The sequence below is a fragment of the Stegodyphus dumicola genome, chromosome 10, assembly GCF_044657685.1.
Source record: "Stegodyphus dumicola isolate Sdum_Otavi_A_Nest chromosome 10, ASM4465768v1".
NCBI lineage: Eukaryota > Metazoa > Arthropoda > Arachnida > Araneae > Eresidae > Stegodyphus > Stegodyphus dumicola.
This window is the reverse complement of record NC_140777.1, coordinates 180651238-180665354: the sequence shown is the minus strand read 5'-3', so window position 1 is coordinate 180665354 and position 14117 is coordinate 180651238. Positions and strand designations below refer to the sequence as shown.

At 31.9% G+C, this 14117-nt stretch overlaps 2 protein-coding genes across 4 annotated transcripts in view; one reads left to right on the top strand and one right to left on the bottom strand.

The window, feature by feature from the left end:
• Nucleotides 1–5374, bottom strand: part of LOC118191722 (protein FAM114A2-like) — a 45645-nt gene extending 40271 nt beyond the window's left edge. The window contains exon 1 of the mRNA XM_085825945.1: nt 4593–5374. Coding sequence (XP_085682071.1) covers nt 4593–5132 — 540 coding nt within the window. The 5' untranslated portion in view covers nt 5133–5374. The remainder of the gene's footprint in view (nt 1–4592) is intronic.
• A 555-nt stretch (nt 5375–5929) lies between these two features.
• LOC118191724 (zinc finger matrin-type protein 2) overlaps nt 5930–14117 on the top strand; it is a 29997-nt gene continuing 21809 nt past the window's right edge. The window contains exons 1-2 of one of the 3 annotated variants that reach the window (XM_035362556.2): nt 5930–5998; nt 12461–12543. In XM_035362556.2, the coding sequence (XP_035218447.1) occupies nt 12529–12543 (15 nt within the window). In that variant the 5' untranslated portion in view covers nt 5930–5998; nt 12461–12528. Of the gene's footprint in view, nt 6033–6854; nt 6996–12460; nt 12544–14117 lie in introns of those variants that run through there. The other 2 variants (XM_085825946.1, XM_035362557.2) reach the window with 2 other exon arrangements.

Here is a 14117-nt window from a genome sequence, read left to right as displayed (position 1 = left end):
TCGCCAAAAAATCGCCAAGTTACCATAATGTAAAAATCAACCAAAGTGCTCAATGATTAATAAAATTTTTATATCATACTAAGTACTTACATATGAGATACTGTATAAAAGATGCTTACATATGACAAGTACCTGCAATGAATTCAAAATATTTAGGCGTGGTATCGCCAGAGTCCAGCCGCCCGACGTCGTCTGCCCGTGTTAGGTTCCTAGCAGGTGTGCAGCGTTTAAAAGATTAAACGCTGCACACCTGCTAGGAACCTTTTGAGATAATGCTGAAACCAATTTTACCCAAGAATACACTTTCGAGACAATGCTACAACCGATTTTGTATGACAGTACAACTTCAGATGTGCAATATCGCACTCAGGCTTAAGCTTACCAGCATGCAACGAAAACAGAGCAGCTAAGCAACAACTGTAATGTTCATCTATCTCTTTAATGTGAGCATTAACATTTATTTTAATTTTAGTTCAATAGATAAAAACTGGTGAATTTATAACAGTTTTGAATTATTAAAAATGAATATGGATTTTCTTCTGTTAATTTACTTCTTAATACCAATATAAAATTAAATGAATTTTAATTTTTAAAAATATAACTATTAGTGGTAACAGCATATGCTAAAAAAAATTGCTTTTGAAAGACACAAGAATAAGCTGGTCCTCAGAACATCCTAATTTAAAAAAGTGGTCTCCACTTGGAAATTGAGAAATGCTGTTCTACACAGTTTCCCTTAATCGAACTACTCTCATATGCGCTCTCAGGTCGCCCTTGCCAAATATTTTTGGCGAGAAACTCCACATTGCCCATATTACTACCTACATTTTTTATCTACATTTCGAATTTTAAGCCTAAAATGTCTGCAAAAACCACGCTTTGAAGACACAATTTAAGCTAAAAATCCGAAACAAAAACAAAAAATTTAGATAGCAAAAACATAGTTTCCAACCAAAAATATTTGACAAGAATCCATGTACACAGCGATATGTTTTAAACTCTAAAAAACATCTACGAATTGCACATTCTAAGCAATGAAGAAATCTACGAACTATGCATACCTTGCTTCAATCAATTAACATAACAACAAATAAATTTCAAAGAATACCATGTACACAGCATTCTGTTTAAACATTTAAAAAAATCTACGAATTGCACAATCTAAGCATTGTGCACAAATCAACGAATTAAACTAAACTAAATTACAAACAATTCAAAAAACAATAATAACAACAAAAATTCATAGTAAAAAACAATGAACATAACATTTTGCAAAATAAAAACAGTAAAATAAAATGCACTTAGAATAATACATTCCTGAATAAAATTTCGCCAGTCGCACGTCTCTGAACAAAAGTGCCACGATTTTGCTATATCACGTCTTTCTAAGATTCAAAATTTCAAAAGTAACGATAAAGTTAACTTACTACACGAAAACCATAATCCAAATCTTAAACTCTGCTGACAGCCACATACTTTAGCTGCAACCATTTAACTGCAAATCCACACAAGAACTATCAGAAATGCCCTTCTTCGTCCAAGTTCTCATAGCGGCTCTGCATTTCGGACTCTCTTTTAAAAGTCCCACAGAAATTCCAAAAATACACTTATCTTAATTATTATTCCAAAAATACACTTTATTCCAAAATATCACTTAGATCCTCATAAAGACACCCGTGAACAAAAGACTCGTTAACAACTCCAACATCGTACCTTTTAATACTAAATTTACTTTCCACACAAACTAAAATACGCGACTGAAATCTTGCCACCACGTCTATCATTGCAACATAGGCTATTTCAAAACAAGCATGACACAAACCAATGAGCAATTAAACAACTCCAACAAAAGGTTTTTCAACGTCAACAGGGATTCCATACAACACGCAATCATGCCAAAAACCAGTGCAGAACACATATCACCACATTTGGTGATATTAGGGCACATATAAGAGTAAAGACTCCTTAATTAATTACATGCTGGTTTCCAGCAAAAAAAAAAAATTCATTTCACCTTTCAAACTGTTCCTGAAAATGCCTTTCAAATCATTATCCTTGCAACCTGCATCAAACAAACATTGCTTTAATTTTTTAAACAAGAAAATTCCTCTGTGATTAGGTTTGGTGATTTAAGTACACAGATGAAGAAGCTGGAATTTGCATATTTATATACCAGCCTGGAAAATCCAAGTACAATATGCTTCAATACTTATGTATACAAGTAACACTTTCCGGTTGAATTCAATAAGGAAATTTACCCTTATGCTGAGCTACAGTCATAACACATGTTTATTATATTGGAAGAAAAGTAATTTGCCAAGTAAAATAAAGTAGTAGTCACCTTCACAACATAAACATATTTATATTTAACAAGTTAGAACGATACATGCATCTGCATGCCAGAACCACACTACTAATTGATATAGAGATACGATCTCATTTACACACAAACAATTTCTACTGCTTTAAGTACATGAAATAATGTAATTAAATAAACAGATAGAAAACAATTAAGGGATCAGAAGTCCAATCATAGTTAAACGCCACCTACTGCTTTAAGTACATGAAATAATGCAATTAAATAAACAGATAGAAAACAATTAAGGGATCAGAAGTCTCCAATCATAGTTAAACGCCACAATATTTTCTCCCCCTACACATCATACGTCGTGAGGATTAAATAAAATTAAATCTCACTATTCTACCAGAATGAATGGTTTTCTTTAGAAGCAAAGACAGGACTTCACTTGGTGATTCTACTGAGACAGTGGTCAGGGTTGTCGAGCAGAGATGGGCAAAACTGCTCCTTTATGTGATCAGATCGGAATCATTCGCTCATTGAAATGAATCTTTTTTTTTTTTTTTTAAACGATTCACTACTCACTAACAATGACCTTAATGAATGCATCTGGAACACGCATGGATCAAGAGCGGTGTGCAAAAGATGGGGGATTGCTGGAATCAACTCAACCAAACCATTACAGGGTTACAGTTGACTTTAGGATACCCCTTGTATTATCGCAAAGTTGTTTCATTTATCGCCAAGTTTATGGTAACCCGAGTACTTCAATGTTATGGGAACTCTATTATGATGTGATTGTTTGCATTATTCCAGGAAATTTTGAATCTTGGGATGTTTTGTAAGGGCTTTTGTGGTGTGTGTTGTTAGGAAGTACATTGCTTGTTTCATTGTTGAAACTGTAGAATGGCTGAATGTTGTAAGATTAATTTTTTGTGTGATTTGGAACGAAAGGGAAAAAGTGCATTAATTAACTGGCATGTAAATGAAGGTTTACTTAGTAGCCATTTTCTGGACAGTACGGAACTACGTACGATATTTTTGACTCTTATTTTTGAGAATTTATGTGGCGACACCGAAATACGGATTTGAATTCCGATAATTTTAGGAAGTTTTTGGATGCTGTTAAGGAATTTTGTGTGCCACAGACTGAAGACGAAGAAATTTCTAAATAAGGTAAGTGGATATTTGCTTTGTGTAGTGCTTATATGCATAACAGATTTTTCCTTTTTTATGTTATTTTATTGTTTGATTTAAAATGTAGTTTGTTGAGATTATGCATTTTTTGTCTACCTCTACTGTAGAATTGGGTGCTCCTTTGACTTTTTAAGTGAAAATATATCGATGTGTGCATGGACAAACTCAAGGGAGTGCGTAATGCCATTTTTGTGCAATTATGAGATTTTTTTTTAAGTGAAAATAGGTCGATGTGTACATGGATAAAGTCAAGGGAGTGCACAATGCCATTCTTATGCAATTTTGGATATTTTTTTTAATGAATATAGGTTAATGTGTACATGGATACTGATTTTGTGCAATTCTAGTGCCGGCGATTTTTGGCGAAGCCAAAATAACAAGTCAAAGAATTGCACAAATTCGGTATCCATGTGCCACCAAGAGGTACCCTTAAATATACTTTTACCGATTACAGATATATCAAAAGATAAAGATATGGAATGCATGAGCTAGCTTATGCATGCATGGAATTTAAATCTAACCAAGCATGCTAAAAAAACGTTAATGATATCAATAAAAAAAAATGAATGCTACCAGGAAATAAGCATTTTAATAGAATCTTTTATCTTTTCAACATGACTATCACAAATATTCTTAGATTATTTCATTAAAACTATCCTAAAGATGTACCACAATCACATAAATTATATATTCTAAAGAGATATTTATATTGCTTTGTTTGTTTGTTTTAACACATCCCACTACAGTTGGCTATTGTGCAGATATTTAAATAAATACAAAAGTAAAATATTTGTTTAAATTTTTCTGCATTACAGTTTCATTGTTGCACCTTTTACAAAAAAATTTATAGAGGTAGAACGCTAGAAATTCGAAATTCAGTCGATAAGAATTTTTCCAATGGGATTGGTTATATAACTACATTCATTGCATATTTGAATATTATTCGAAATCTTTATGTGCTAGTCCGGGCTCAGAATGTGCATAAATGTAAAATTTACAGAAAGCACTTTCTGCTGAATGGGCATGAATGTATAATTTACAGACAGCATGTATGACAGCAAGAAATTGAAGTTCTTACAGCAACTAAAATATTTACCTTTCCTTCACTTTGAGTGGGTGTAAAAGTAGACGAACTTTCTTCTGTCTCGCTGGAAATCTGTTTCGGTAAATCATGCTTTTGCTTAAGTTTTTTCTCGAGTCGCAAAGTTACTCTCTGTTTCTCAGGCTGTGAATCGTTTGGAGCACTTTCTGTTGTATTTTCAATAGTCGACGTGGAAGTATTTTTCGCCTTTTCATTAGTAATTTCATTAAACTGTTTTTCATGCTGAGGGTTATTGGAAACACACTTCCCTGTATTTTCAGCCGCTGGTTCGGAAAATACGGAAGACTTGACTCGCCGATCAGCAGCATTTTCATTAGGTATCAATGCAGAAGTTTCATTTGAAACTTCGTCCTTTTTTATTAAGTCTGAATTGTTAGCAGATATATTAACATTGGATGAGAACTGCTCATTTAGATTTTTCTCTGCATCATTATTAGCAGAAGGGCGTACTGCTACGTTACTTTTCTCGCTTAATTCTTGCTCTGTGTCCTCATCTGCGCTCTCAAAATTTAAATCACTATCGGTATCAGACATTTGGGGCAAATTTTAAAGAAATGCTTTTTCTTCTAAGTTCAGTAATTGGTTCAATGTAACTGAACGAAACGAAATCCTAAAGTACAATACTTTAATACCAGATCATCTCAGCTCAGCATAACTTAATACCCAAATAATTAAACCACCACTACGGAACTAAATCAAAACATATGCCGACACAAATCACTACGACACACCGCAAAATAAAAGCATACATACATGACACATAACGTAAACATAGACACGTCATACGATTTTTTTTTGCCCCGCCTTCTTTATTTTCTTCTGATTGGCTGACAGTCTTTGTGTACACACCAGGAGCGAAGTTCTAGTCTATGACTAGTTTATGAGTGTCTAGCTGGAAATTACTTCGGTAAATTTTTCTGTCTGGCTATGACCAACTAACGAATACTTTTCCAAAAATGTATTAAACACCAAAGATAAAATTAAAAACTGGAGCAAAATCCCACCCAATTTACTTCTTCACGACAGTACTTTTTGGCGAACTCATAATTGACTTGCTCTCGGTATACATCTTAGAGTTTCATTTTTCCTTCTGTTACTTAAATAACATAATTGAATCCCTTCTTTACTTCTGAAATACTTATCATGAAAAAAAAAAGGGGAGGGCTCTTTTGTTGCTATTATCATTACAGCTTAAAGACTTCCATAAATCGTTTGTCACTAACAGATTGTTACTAATTTCTGAATTATTGTTGAATTTGAAAGCAACAACAAGCTAATGAGTTGTATTATTACTCATAAAACATAACTTATGCATTCCTCAATTATTTTGACCGTGATCAGCAGGAAATAAACAACTCAGCCCTATGAAACTAGTTTGTTTGTAAATTGACGAGAAAGTGGTATGTATATCATTTAATGAAAAATTAATATTAAGTATGCATTTATAATTTTAATTTTTAACAAATTTATAGAGTTTAAAAAGTCGAAAATCTCTTATTGAAATGTGTAATTTTCCTTATAGCATCAGTATATGTTTATATCTCTTACCTGGATTGGAAGATAATTCCTGTAATTTATTTCTTATTTTAAAAGTTTCATACGTATTTGTTTTTTTACTTTATTTTTCTGTATTCTAAAAATGCTGTACCGATAACAATGAATGGCATACTTCATGGTATAATTATTGAAAAATGCTCGATAAATGTTGCTCAAAAAAAATATCTCAACATAAAGTTAGCAAGTATTTTGTGATATTCTTCCTGGAAGTTATTTGATTAAGGCCGATGTTGTTTTATTAAAATTAATTAATTTCTTGGTTTAATCCTAGTATCCGGTGCACACAGGATTTGGCGAGTTTATGATGAGCAGTAAAAATGGGACATATACGATGAGTAGTTAACGGGTCATTCAAAGAAAATATATAGTTAAACATAGTATACACTATGTATATAGTATATATATACTATGTATATACACACTTAGTATATAGTGTATATATAGACGTTCTTTGGATCATTTTTGGTGTTGGCGATAATTTTCAAAGTCGCGCCAAGGCTGCACCGTAAACTAGGATTTTACCAATTTCTTTTTAATATTATTTTTTTTAATTTGAATTAGATATGTATAGGTACATATTTAATATTAATTTGTAAAAGTTTCGTTTCATTTAGTTTGGATTTCATAAAGATGGAGAAAATTCAAATTAATGATGGATGAATTTGCTGTTGTTGAACAAGCAAATTGATATCGGGTTCAATAGACGAGGTTGCAGTTCGTAATGCATTTTCAAGATGTTTGCCAATGAGCTTTGTCCTTTGTATGACCTAAATATGAAATATTTAAAGCATGATTGTTCCCATAAAGGATGATTGTGAAAATTTGGATATTTATCGCGGGGTAGGTAATCTTTGTAAAACTCCAGTAAAGAAATATTTTGAAATTTTTCTTTCAGTTGAATGTCACTTTGCAGTCACATCATGACATACTAAGATGTTTTTATTTTAAAATAAATGCCACCAAATTGATTATGTATGAATCAAAGTCAAACATTTATTTTTTAATAAAAATGTGTAAATTTAAAAACTCATAATTTGCATTTGGGCCACACTTTAGACACCCATGCTGTAGATCCTAAATTCTGCTGTTTAGTGCTTTCCCAAATTTAAAATTTTGTCATTTCTACATTTTGTTGCTCGGTGTGTTAGTAAATTCCAAAAATTCTGCTAAACCAGCTCTTACCATATATAATTTCATATTTAGGTTAAAGTAGACTGAAGGGTACCCTTGTATTACAGTGAAGTTGTTTCATTTATCGCCAAGTTCTTATTTCATTTATGTCAATGTGAGTAGTTGAATGTTCCGTAAATATACTTTTACCTAGAATTGAGTGCTCCTTGGACTTTTTAAGTGAAAATATATCGATGTGTACATGGATAACTTTAAGGTTAACGCCGTGCCTAGTTTGTGCAATTCTGTGATGTTTTTTTTAATGAAAATAGGTAATGTGTGCATGGATACCGAGTTTGTGCAATTCTTTGACTTATTATTTTATCTTTGTGTAGTAGATTTTTGGCGCTAAAATCGCCGCTACACAAAGCCAAAATAAGTCAAAGAATTGCACTAACTCCGTATCCATGTTCTGCCAAAAATCACCAATTTTCGCCAAGGGGTACCCCTAAATATACTTTTACCCATATTTATTCTGAATGTTCATATTACTAAAAAAATAAAATTAGCATCTTTTCCTATAAATTCTAAATGCATTTAGTTTTTTAGAGTAACAAAAATCTTTAATTAAATCCAAAAATTCTAAAATGAAGAGGAGACATATTGAAGAAAGAAACTGAATATGTAAAGATAATGAAAAATATTCTTGAAAGATATGTACAGTTATTATTATGTAAATTAAGCAGTTGTTTATAATTTCAGCCCATGCTATAATTTTCCTTTTCCTCATCAGAATAAAAATTACTTAGATAGCTTTTAAACTGAGTTTTTTTAGTAAGACAGAATTTGTTTTTATCCTCCGCTTGCACCCTACATTAGTTTCTACCAACTCTGGTAATTTGTAATTATTCGTCTTTGCGGTATTGTTACCGATATTTGAATTTGTTATGGAATAACTGAGCCAGTTTATTTTAAAATTAAATTGTGTAGACTACTAGTCTATATTTTTAGTTTGAATTTGACTGTTCCTGTTTAATTGGATCACCATAAGCTGTAGTTGATTTTGCTAGCATAAGAACATGCCTTTATGTTCTAAGGTCTTTTTAAATAAGAAGTTTATTTAATCCTTTATCAGACTTTTTAGTTACTTTCAGACAGCGATAATTTGTTTCACGTCTGACAGAGGTATTGGACTATTTAACTTTTTAACTTTATTTTTAAGTTAGGAGATAAATCACGTAGTAACTAGTAGGAATATTGGTTTGCTTACTAAAAAAAATTTTCTAGTTGTTAGAAAACATGTTTAAAGAGAAGAAAATTGATATAAATTAGCCAGAATGTCTGGGAAGGCTTCCATTTAAAAAGATGCATAAATATTTTGTTGAGTATTGTTGCTACAAAGCATAAATGTTTTTAGCTTTTAATGTGTAATTATCTTAATTTTGTCTTAAGAATCAATGTCATAAATTACATGTATTTTAAACTGTGTGTGACATGTTAATAGATTGTGATTTTAATAGTACTTTTTAATAGATATTTTTTAAAAATAAATTTAATAGTGTCCATGTAAATCTGTAATGACTAAAGGTAGCTAACTAGCTAATTTAATTATTTGCAACTAATTGGTCACCCTTAAAAGTTATCTCTGCATATTAAAGTGAGTTATTGCTCTTCATTAATCTTTACCGTAGTCACAAGATACAGTAAAAAAATGTAAAACTTAATTATTTGCATCTAGTGAGTCTTAAAATAATTCAAAACAAATTTATCACCTATGGTGCTTTAGTGGCTTATTGGAACCTTAAAATATATTAAATGGATTACAACCCTAGGAACTCTACAGGAAGTTATGACACTAACTGCGTCAGATGGGCAGAGCACAATTAACTTTCAAAACTTGCCAACTGTGCCTACATCGGGCTTTCAGGTTTGTTCTAATCAGCAGATCTCTCTCTAGGCAAGCAACAGCCAGTCTCCTGTTACTAATAGGATGGAACCACAAAAGTGAAGCCATTTGTTTATGGATCCTTAAAATTTTTGGAACTACTCTGATATGCGCCCTGATAGTCACCAAATTTCTTGCCAAACGTTTTTGGCGAGAAACTTCACGCTGCCATATTACTATCTAAATTTTTTGTCTATATTTCGAACTTTAAGCCTAAAATGTCTCCAAAAACGCGGTTTTCGCACATGCAAAAACTATGTTTTGAACACACGATTTAAGCTAAAAATCTGAAAAACAAAAAATTTAGATAGCAAAAACGTAAGGTTTCTAACCAAAAATATTTTGACAAGAATATATGTACACAGCGACAAGTTTTAACTTAAAAAAAAATCTACGAATGACACAATGTAGGCAACGAACGAATCTACGAACTGCGCACACCTCACTTTAATAAATTAACATAACAATAAATTTAAAAGAATACCATGTACACAGCATCCTGTATAAACTTTAAAAAAATCTACGAATTGCACAATTTAGGCAAGGAACGAATCTACGAACTACGCACACCTCGCTTTAATAAATTAACATAACAATAAATTTCAAAGAATACCATGTACACAGCATCCTGTTTAAACTTAAAAAAACATCTACGAATTGCACAATTTAGGCAACGAACAAATCTACGAACTACGCACACCTCGCTTTAATAAATTAACATAACAACAATAAATTTCAAAGAATACCATGTACACAGCATCCTGTTTAAACTTAAAAAAACATCTACAAATTGCACAATTTAGGCAAGGAACGAATCTACGATCTACACGCACCTCGCTTTAATAAAATAGCATAATAACAATAAATTTCAAAGAATACCATGTACACAGCATCCTGTTTAAACTTAAAAAAACATCTACGAATTGCACAATTTAGGCAAGGAACGAATCTACAATCTACACACACCTCGCTTTAATAAAATAGCATAATAACAATAAATTTCAAATAATACCATGTACACAGTGTTCTGTTTCAAAAACAACAATAACGACAGAAATTCATACTAAATAACCAATGAACATAACATTCTACAAAATAAGAACAAGAATAAAATAAAATGCACTTACCATGAATTAATGCTTTTTTCGAGCAGCAAAAATACCAATTTCATACTGACTTAAAACATGCCACAACGTAATCACTATCCTATTTACATGACAGCCAGACACACTCCAGAAAATTCATACTATGGTTCACAAATAAATAAAATCACAAATCCCTACTTCTTTCATGCACAGCCATTAAAAAAAATCTCCCAGACCCTCTTTCCACACCTCCAAATACCCACTACCCCTGAACAGGATGGCCACAATGATATTCCCTTTTGCCGAACTTCAATTCAACAACTTCTACCATTTTATCTCTCCCTCCCATCTACTCGGACACAGATGCGAATCAACGAACTCCAGCGAAAGATTGTTCAACGTCAACAGGGTTGCCATAGAACACGCAATCATGCCAAAAACCAGCACAGAACATATATCGCCACATTTGGTGAAATTAGGGCGTATATCAGAGTTGTACCATTTTTTTTCATTAATGGTCCTTTAAGTACTTAATTTCCATGTGCAGAAATGTGTACAAACCCTGTATTAGTATCCCTGCTGGAATTAAGGGCTCCAAGTACTGGATGATAAACATGCTCTTTTTTGTTCTTCAGATAAAAGTACTGCTAATATTCATACTTTCAATGAATAGTTAAAAAAAAGAATCCTCTTAATTTAATTAATTATTATCTTTAAATATAATTAACATATACCCTGCAAGCTACTCTTACCAGCGCCATCTGTTGGCAACAAATTTATATTTTTGGCGAGAAACTCCATGGTGCCAAACTACTATCTAAATTTTTTGTCTACATTTCGAATTTTAAGCTTAACCCTTTAACTGTCAAGTTATTTTGATGATTTGGGTACACAAATTGTCAATTTTTTTTATTGCAAAAATCCAATCAACATCCTCTAACCTTTGAAATCTTCAGTAAAGAGCTGTCATCTATTGAACTGAGCGCACATTAACTTTTCCCGAGATACAGTCGGGTTTGACAAAGAGATGAAGCCGAAATAAACGTCTCCCAATATATATTCGGGTATAACAATACGATACACTCAAAAAAAATTACCCCGAGTAATACTCGGGCGTGACATTTTCGAACACCAGCTATCTCGGGCATGACATTTAAAAGGTTTAAATGTCTGCAGAAACCACATTTTTAACACAATTCATGCCAAAAATCCGAAACAAAAAAAATTAGATAGCAAAAACCTAAAGTTTCTAACCAAAAATATTTGACTAGAATCCATGCACACAGCAATCTGTTTTAACTGGAAAAAAAAAAAAATCAGAGAATTGCACAATCTATGCAGCGTAGGAATCTAGGAATTGCGCTCACCTCGCTAAAATAAACTAGCTAGCAACAATAAATTTCAAACAATACCATGTACACAGCATTCTGTTTTAACTTTAAAAAAATCAGCGAATTGCACAGCCTCGTCATTGTGCACAAATCAACAAAATAAATTACAAACAATTCAAAAAACAACAACAACATAAATCCGTAGCGAAAAAAAATAATGAACATAACAGTCTACAAAATAAGAACAGTAAAATAAAATGCACTTACCATTGTGAATGCTTTTTCGAACAGCAGAAATATCAATTTCAAACATCACCAAAACTCGTCAATTTTCACCACTTTATCCTTTTTTCCTATCTTCTGAAACACAGAGCATACATTCATGAATAAAATTTCGGCCGTACCTTTTAGTACTAAATTTACCTTGCACACAATCCAAAATGTTCGATTGAAATTTTGCCACCACGTCTTTCATTGCAACATAAGCCATTTCAAAACGCCCACCAAACAAACCAAGGAGCAAATAAAACCACTCCAACAAAATCAAGTTTCAACGTCAAAAGGGTTGCCATATAAACAACATCGTGCCCAAAACCAGTGCAGAACACATATCGCCATATTGGGCGACACCATACATCTGTGGGTGTATATAAGAGTAGTACTGTATGCAGAAGTATGTATTACAAGAAAAGTATCCCAACATGACAAATAAAATTTTAATGTTTAATATTCCTATTTCTTTTTTAAAAAATAAATGAATTTCCATTGCATCAGTTTTTCATATCTTTCTTTTCTATTATATCAGTTTTTAAGTAACTTGTGTTTCTTTTGTAGATATTTTTGTAAAGTCTGAAAGCAGTTAAACGTGAATAGTTAGAGAAGTGAGAAACAGTTGAGAAATAATGGCATCCTCCAGTGTAAGTATTTTTCAAATGTATTTTAATTAAAATGCAAAAACTTAGACTCTGAGAGAGAATATCATGTGAGACAATACGTTGGAGTTACTTTTTTTGTGTGTGCATGTATACCAGATCTCTATAACTGTTTTTATTTAATCAAATTTTGATATTTCTGTATATTTAAAAATTTTTTATTGTTGTGGTTTTCTTTTCATAATATTCTGTAAAGATATTCGATTAATTGCTCAAAATGAAATAAATAATTTATGGCACCTTACCTAATAAGTCTGCTTAGTGCTGTCTAATTGTCTGCTAGATTTTATTGTTTTTCCATTATAGTGATATCCTCATGCACTTGAATTTTAATTATTTATTCTTATTCAAAGAAAAGAACAGTGTGTTTCAAGTGAATCAGAAAGGTGTCACATATTTTCCAGATGTCTGTAGTTTTCATTTTGTGAAATTAATATTAAAAAAAAAAGTAAAAATTATTTTATTTCACAGTTGCAGTCAACTCCCTGATTAAGTTAAAGTGATTAACTGGGTCTTGCCTCAAAAAAATGTTTAAGTTTTTTTACTGCACAGTGTTGAAAAATTTATTATTACAAACCATTAGAATAAAGCAAAATTTCTGTGGGAAAAGATTAATGGAAAGGAAAAAGGAGGAAAAAATTCATGGGATAACAGCGGTAATAGATAGTCTCACAGTATTTAGGAATCGTTTTTAGCCACAATGGGATGCAAACTAATCGTAAATAACTTAGAATATATAAATATTGTTAAATATTCTACTCCTATACACTACTTTCAAAATATGTACAAGAATAATATAATCATCAGCAGAGTTTTTTCTGTTTTAAAGTATGTTGTTCTCATTTTGAATGCTGATTTAATTTTCATATCCAAATAAACTTATTCTCCATATCAAACTGCTTCAGAATACAGAAAAGTATAAGTAAGAGTATTTCTGTTAATTATAATATAGTTTCTTTTCCAGATTCTGTTGGATTAACCTCATTTAGTATTAACTGTGTGTGTAATTCCTTTTATTACGTCAGTTAATGGGGAGTCTATTGCATAATTAGGATACTTATTGATATTTATGAGGAATAAAATTTTAAAATGTGGCCACAAACAAGGTGGGGCTGCAGCTTTTGCCTGGCAGGCTTTATGATTGCAAGTACAGCCTTGCAAATAGCAAACTTCATTTCATTAGAATGTTAAATGTTTATTGTATCTGTGGCGACATCATTTGTGATATATACTCTGGGGAAAGAAAAATCACACACAAAGAGTTTCTGGAATATGGGTATATTTGTGAACTTTAGTTTGTTGGCATTGAAAGCATACTCTAGACTGCAGTTTACAGTCTTTGTTTATGCTAGACCAAATGAATGTTTTTGTCACCAGCTTTGTTGTTGCACGAATTCCAGTATGGGATAAGCTATGTATAGAAGAAAATACTTTTTCCCAAAATTCTTAAGGAATGGATGTCTGGTGTTAAAATTAATGGAGATAAAATGCTATCACTGGAAAGGGGGGTGTGGACATAATTTGTAATACTGAAGCACCATCTGTGAAACTCTTCGCAT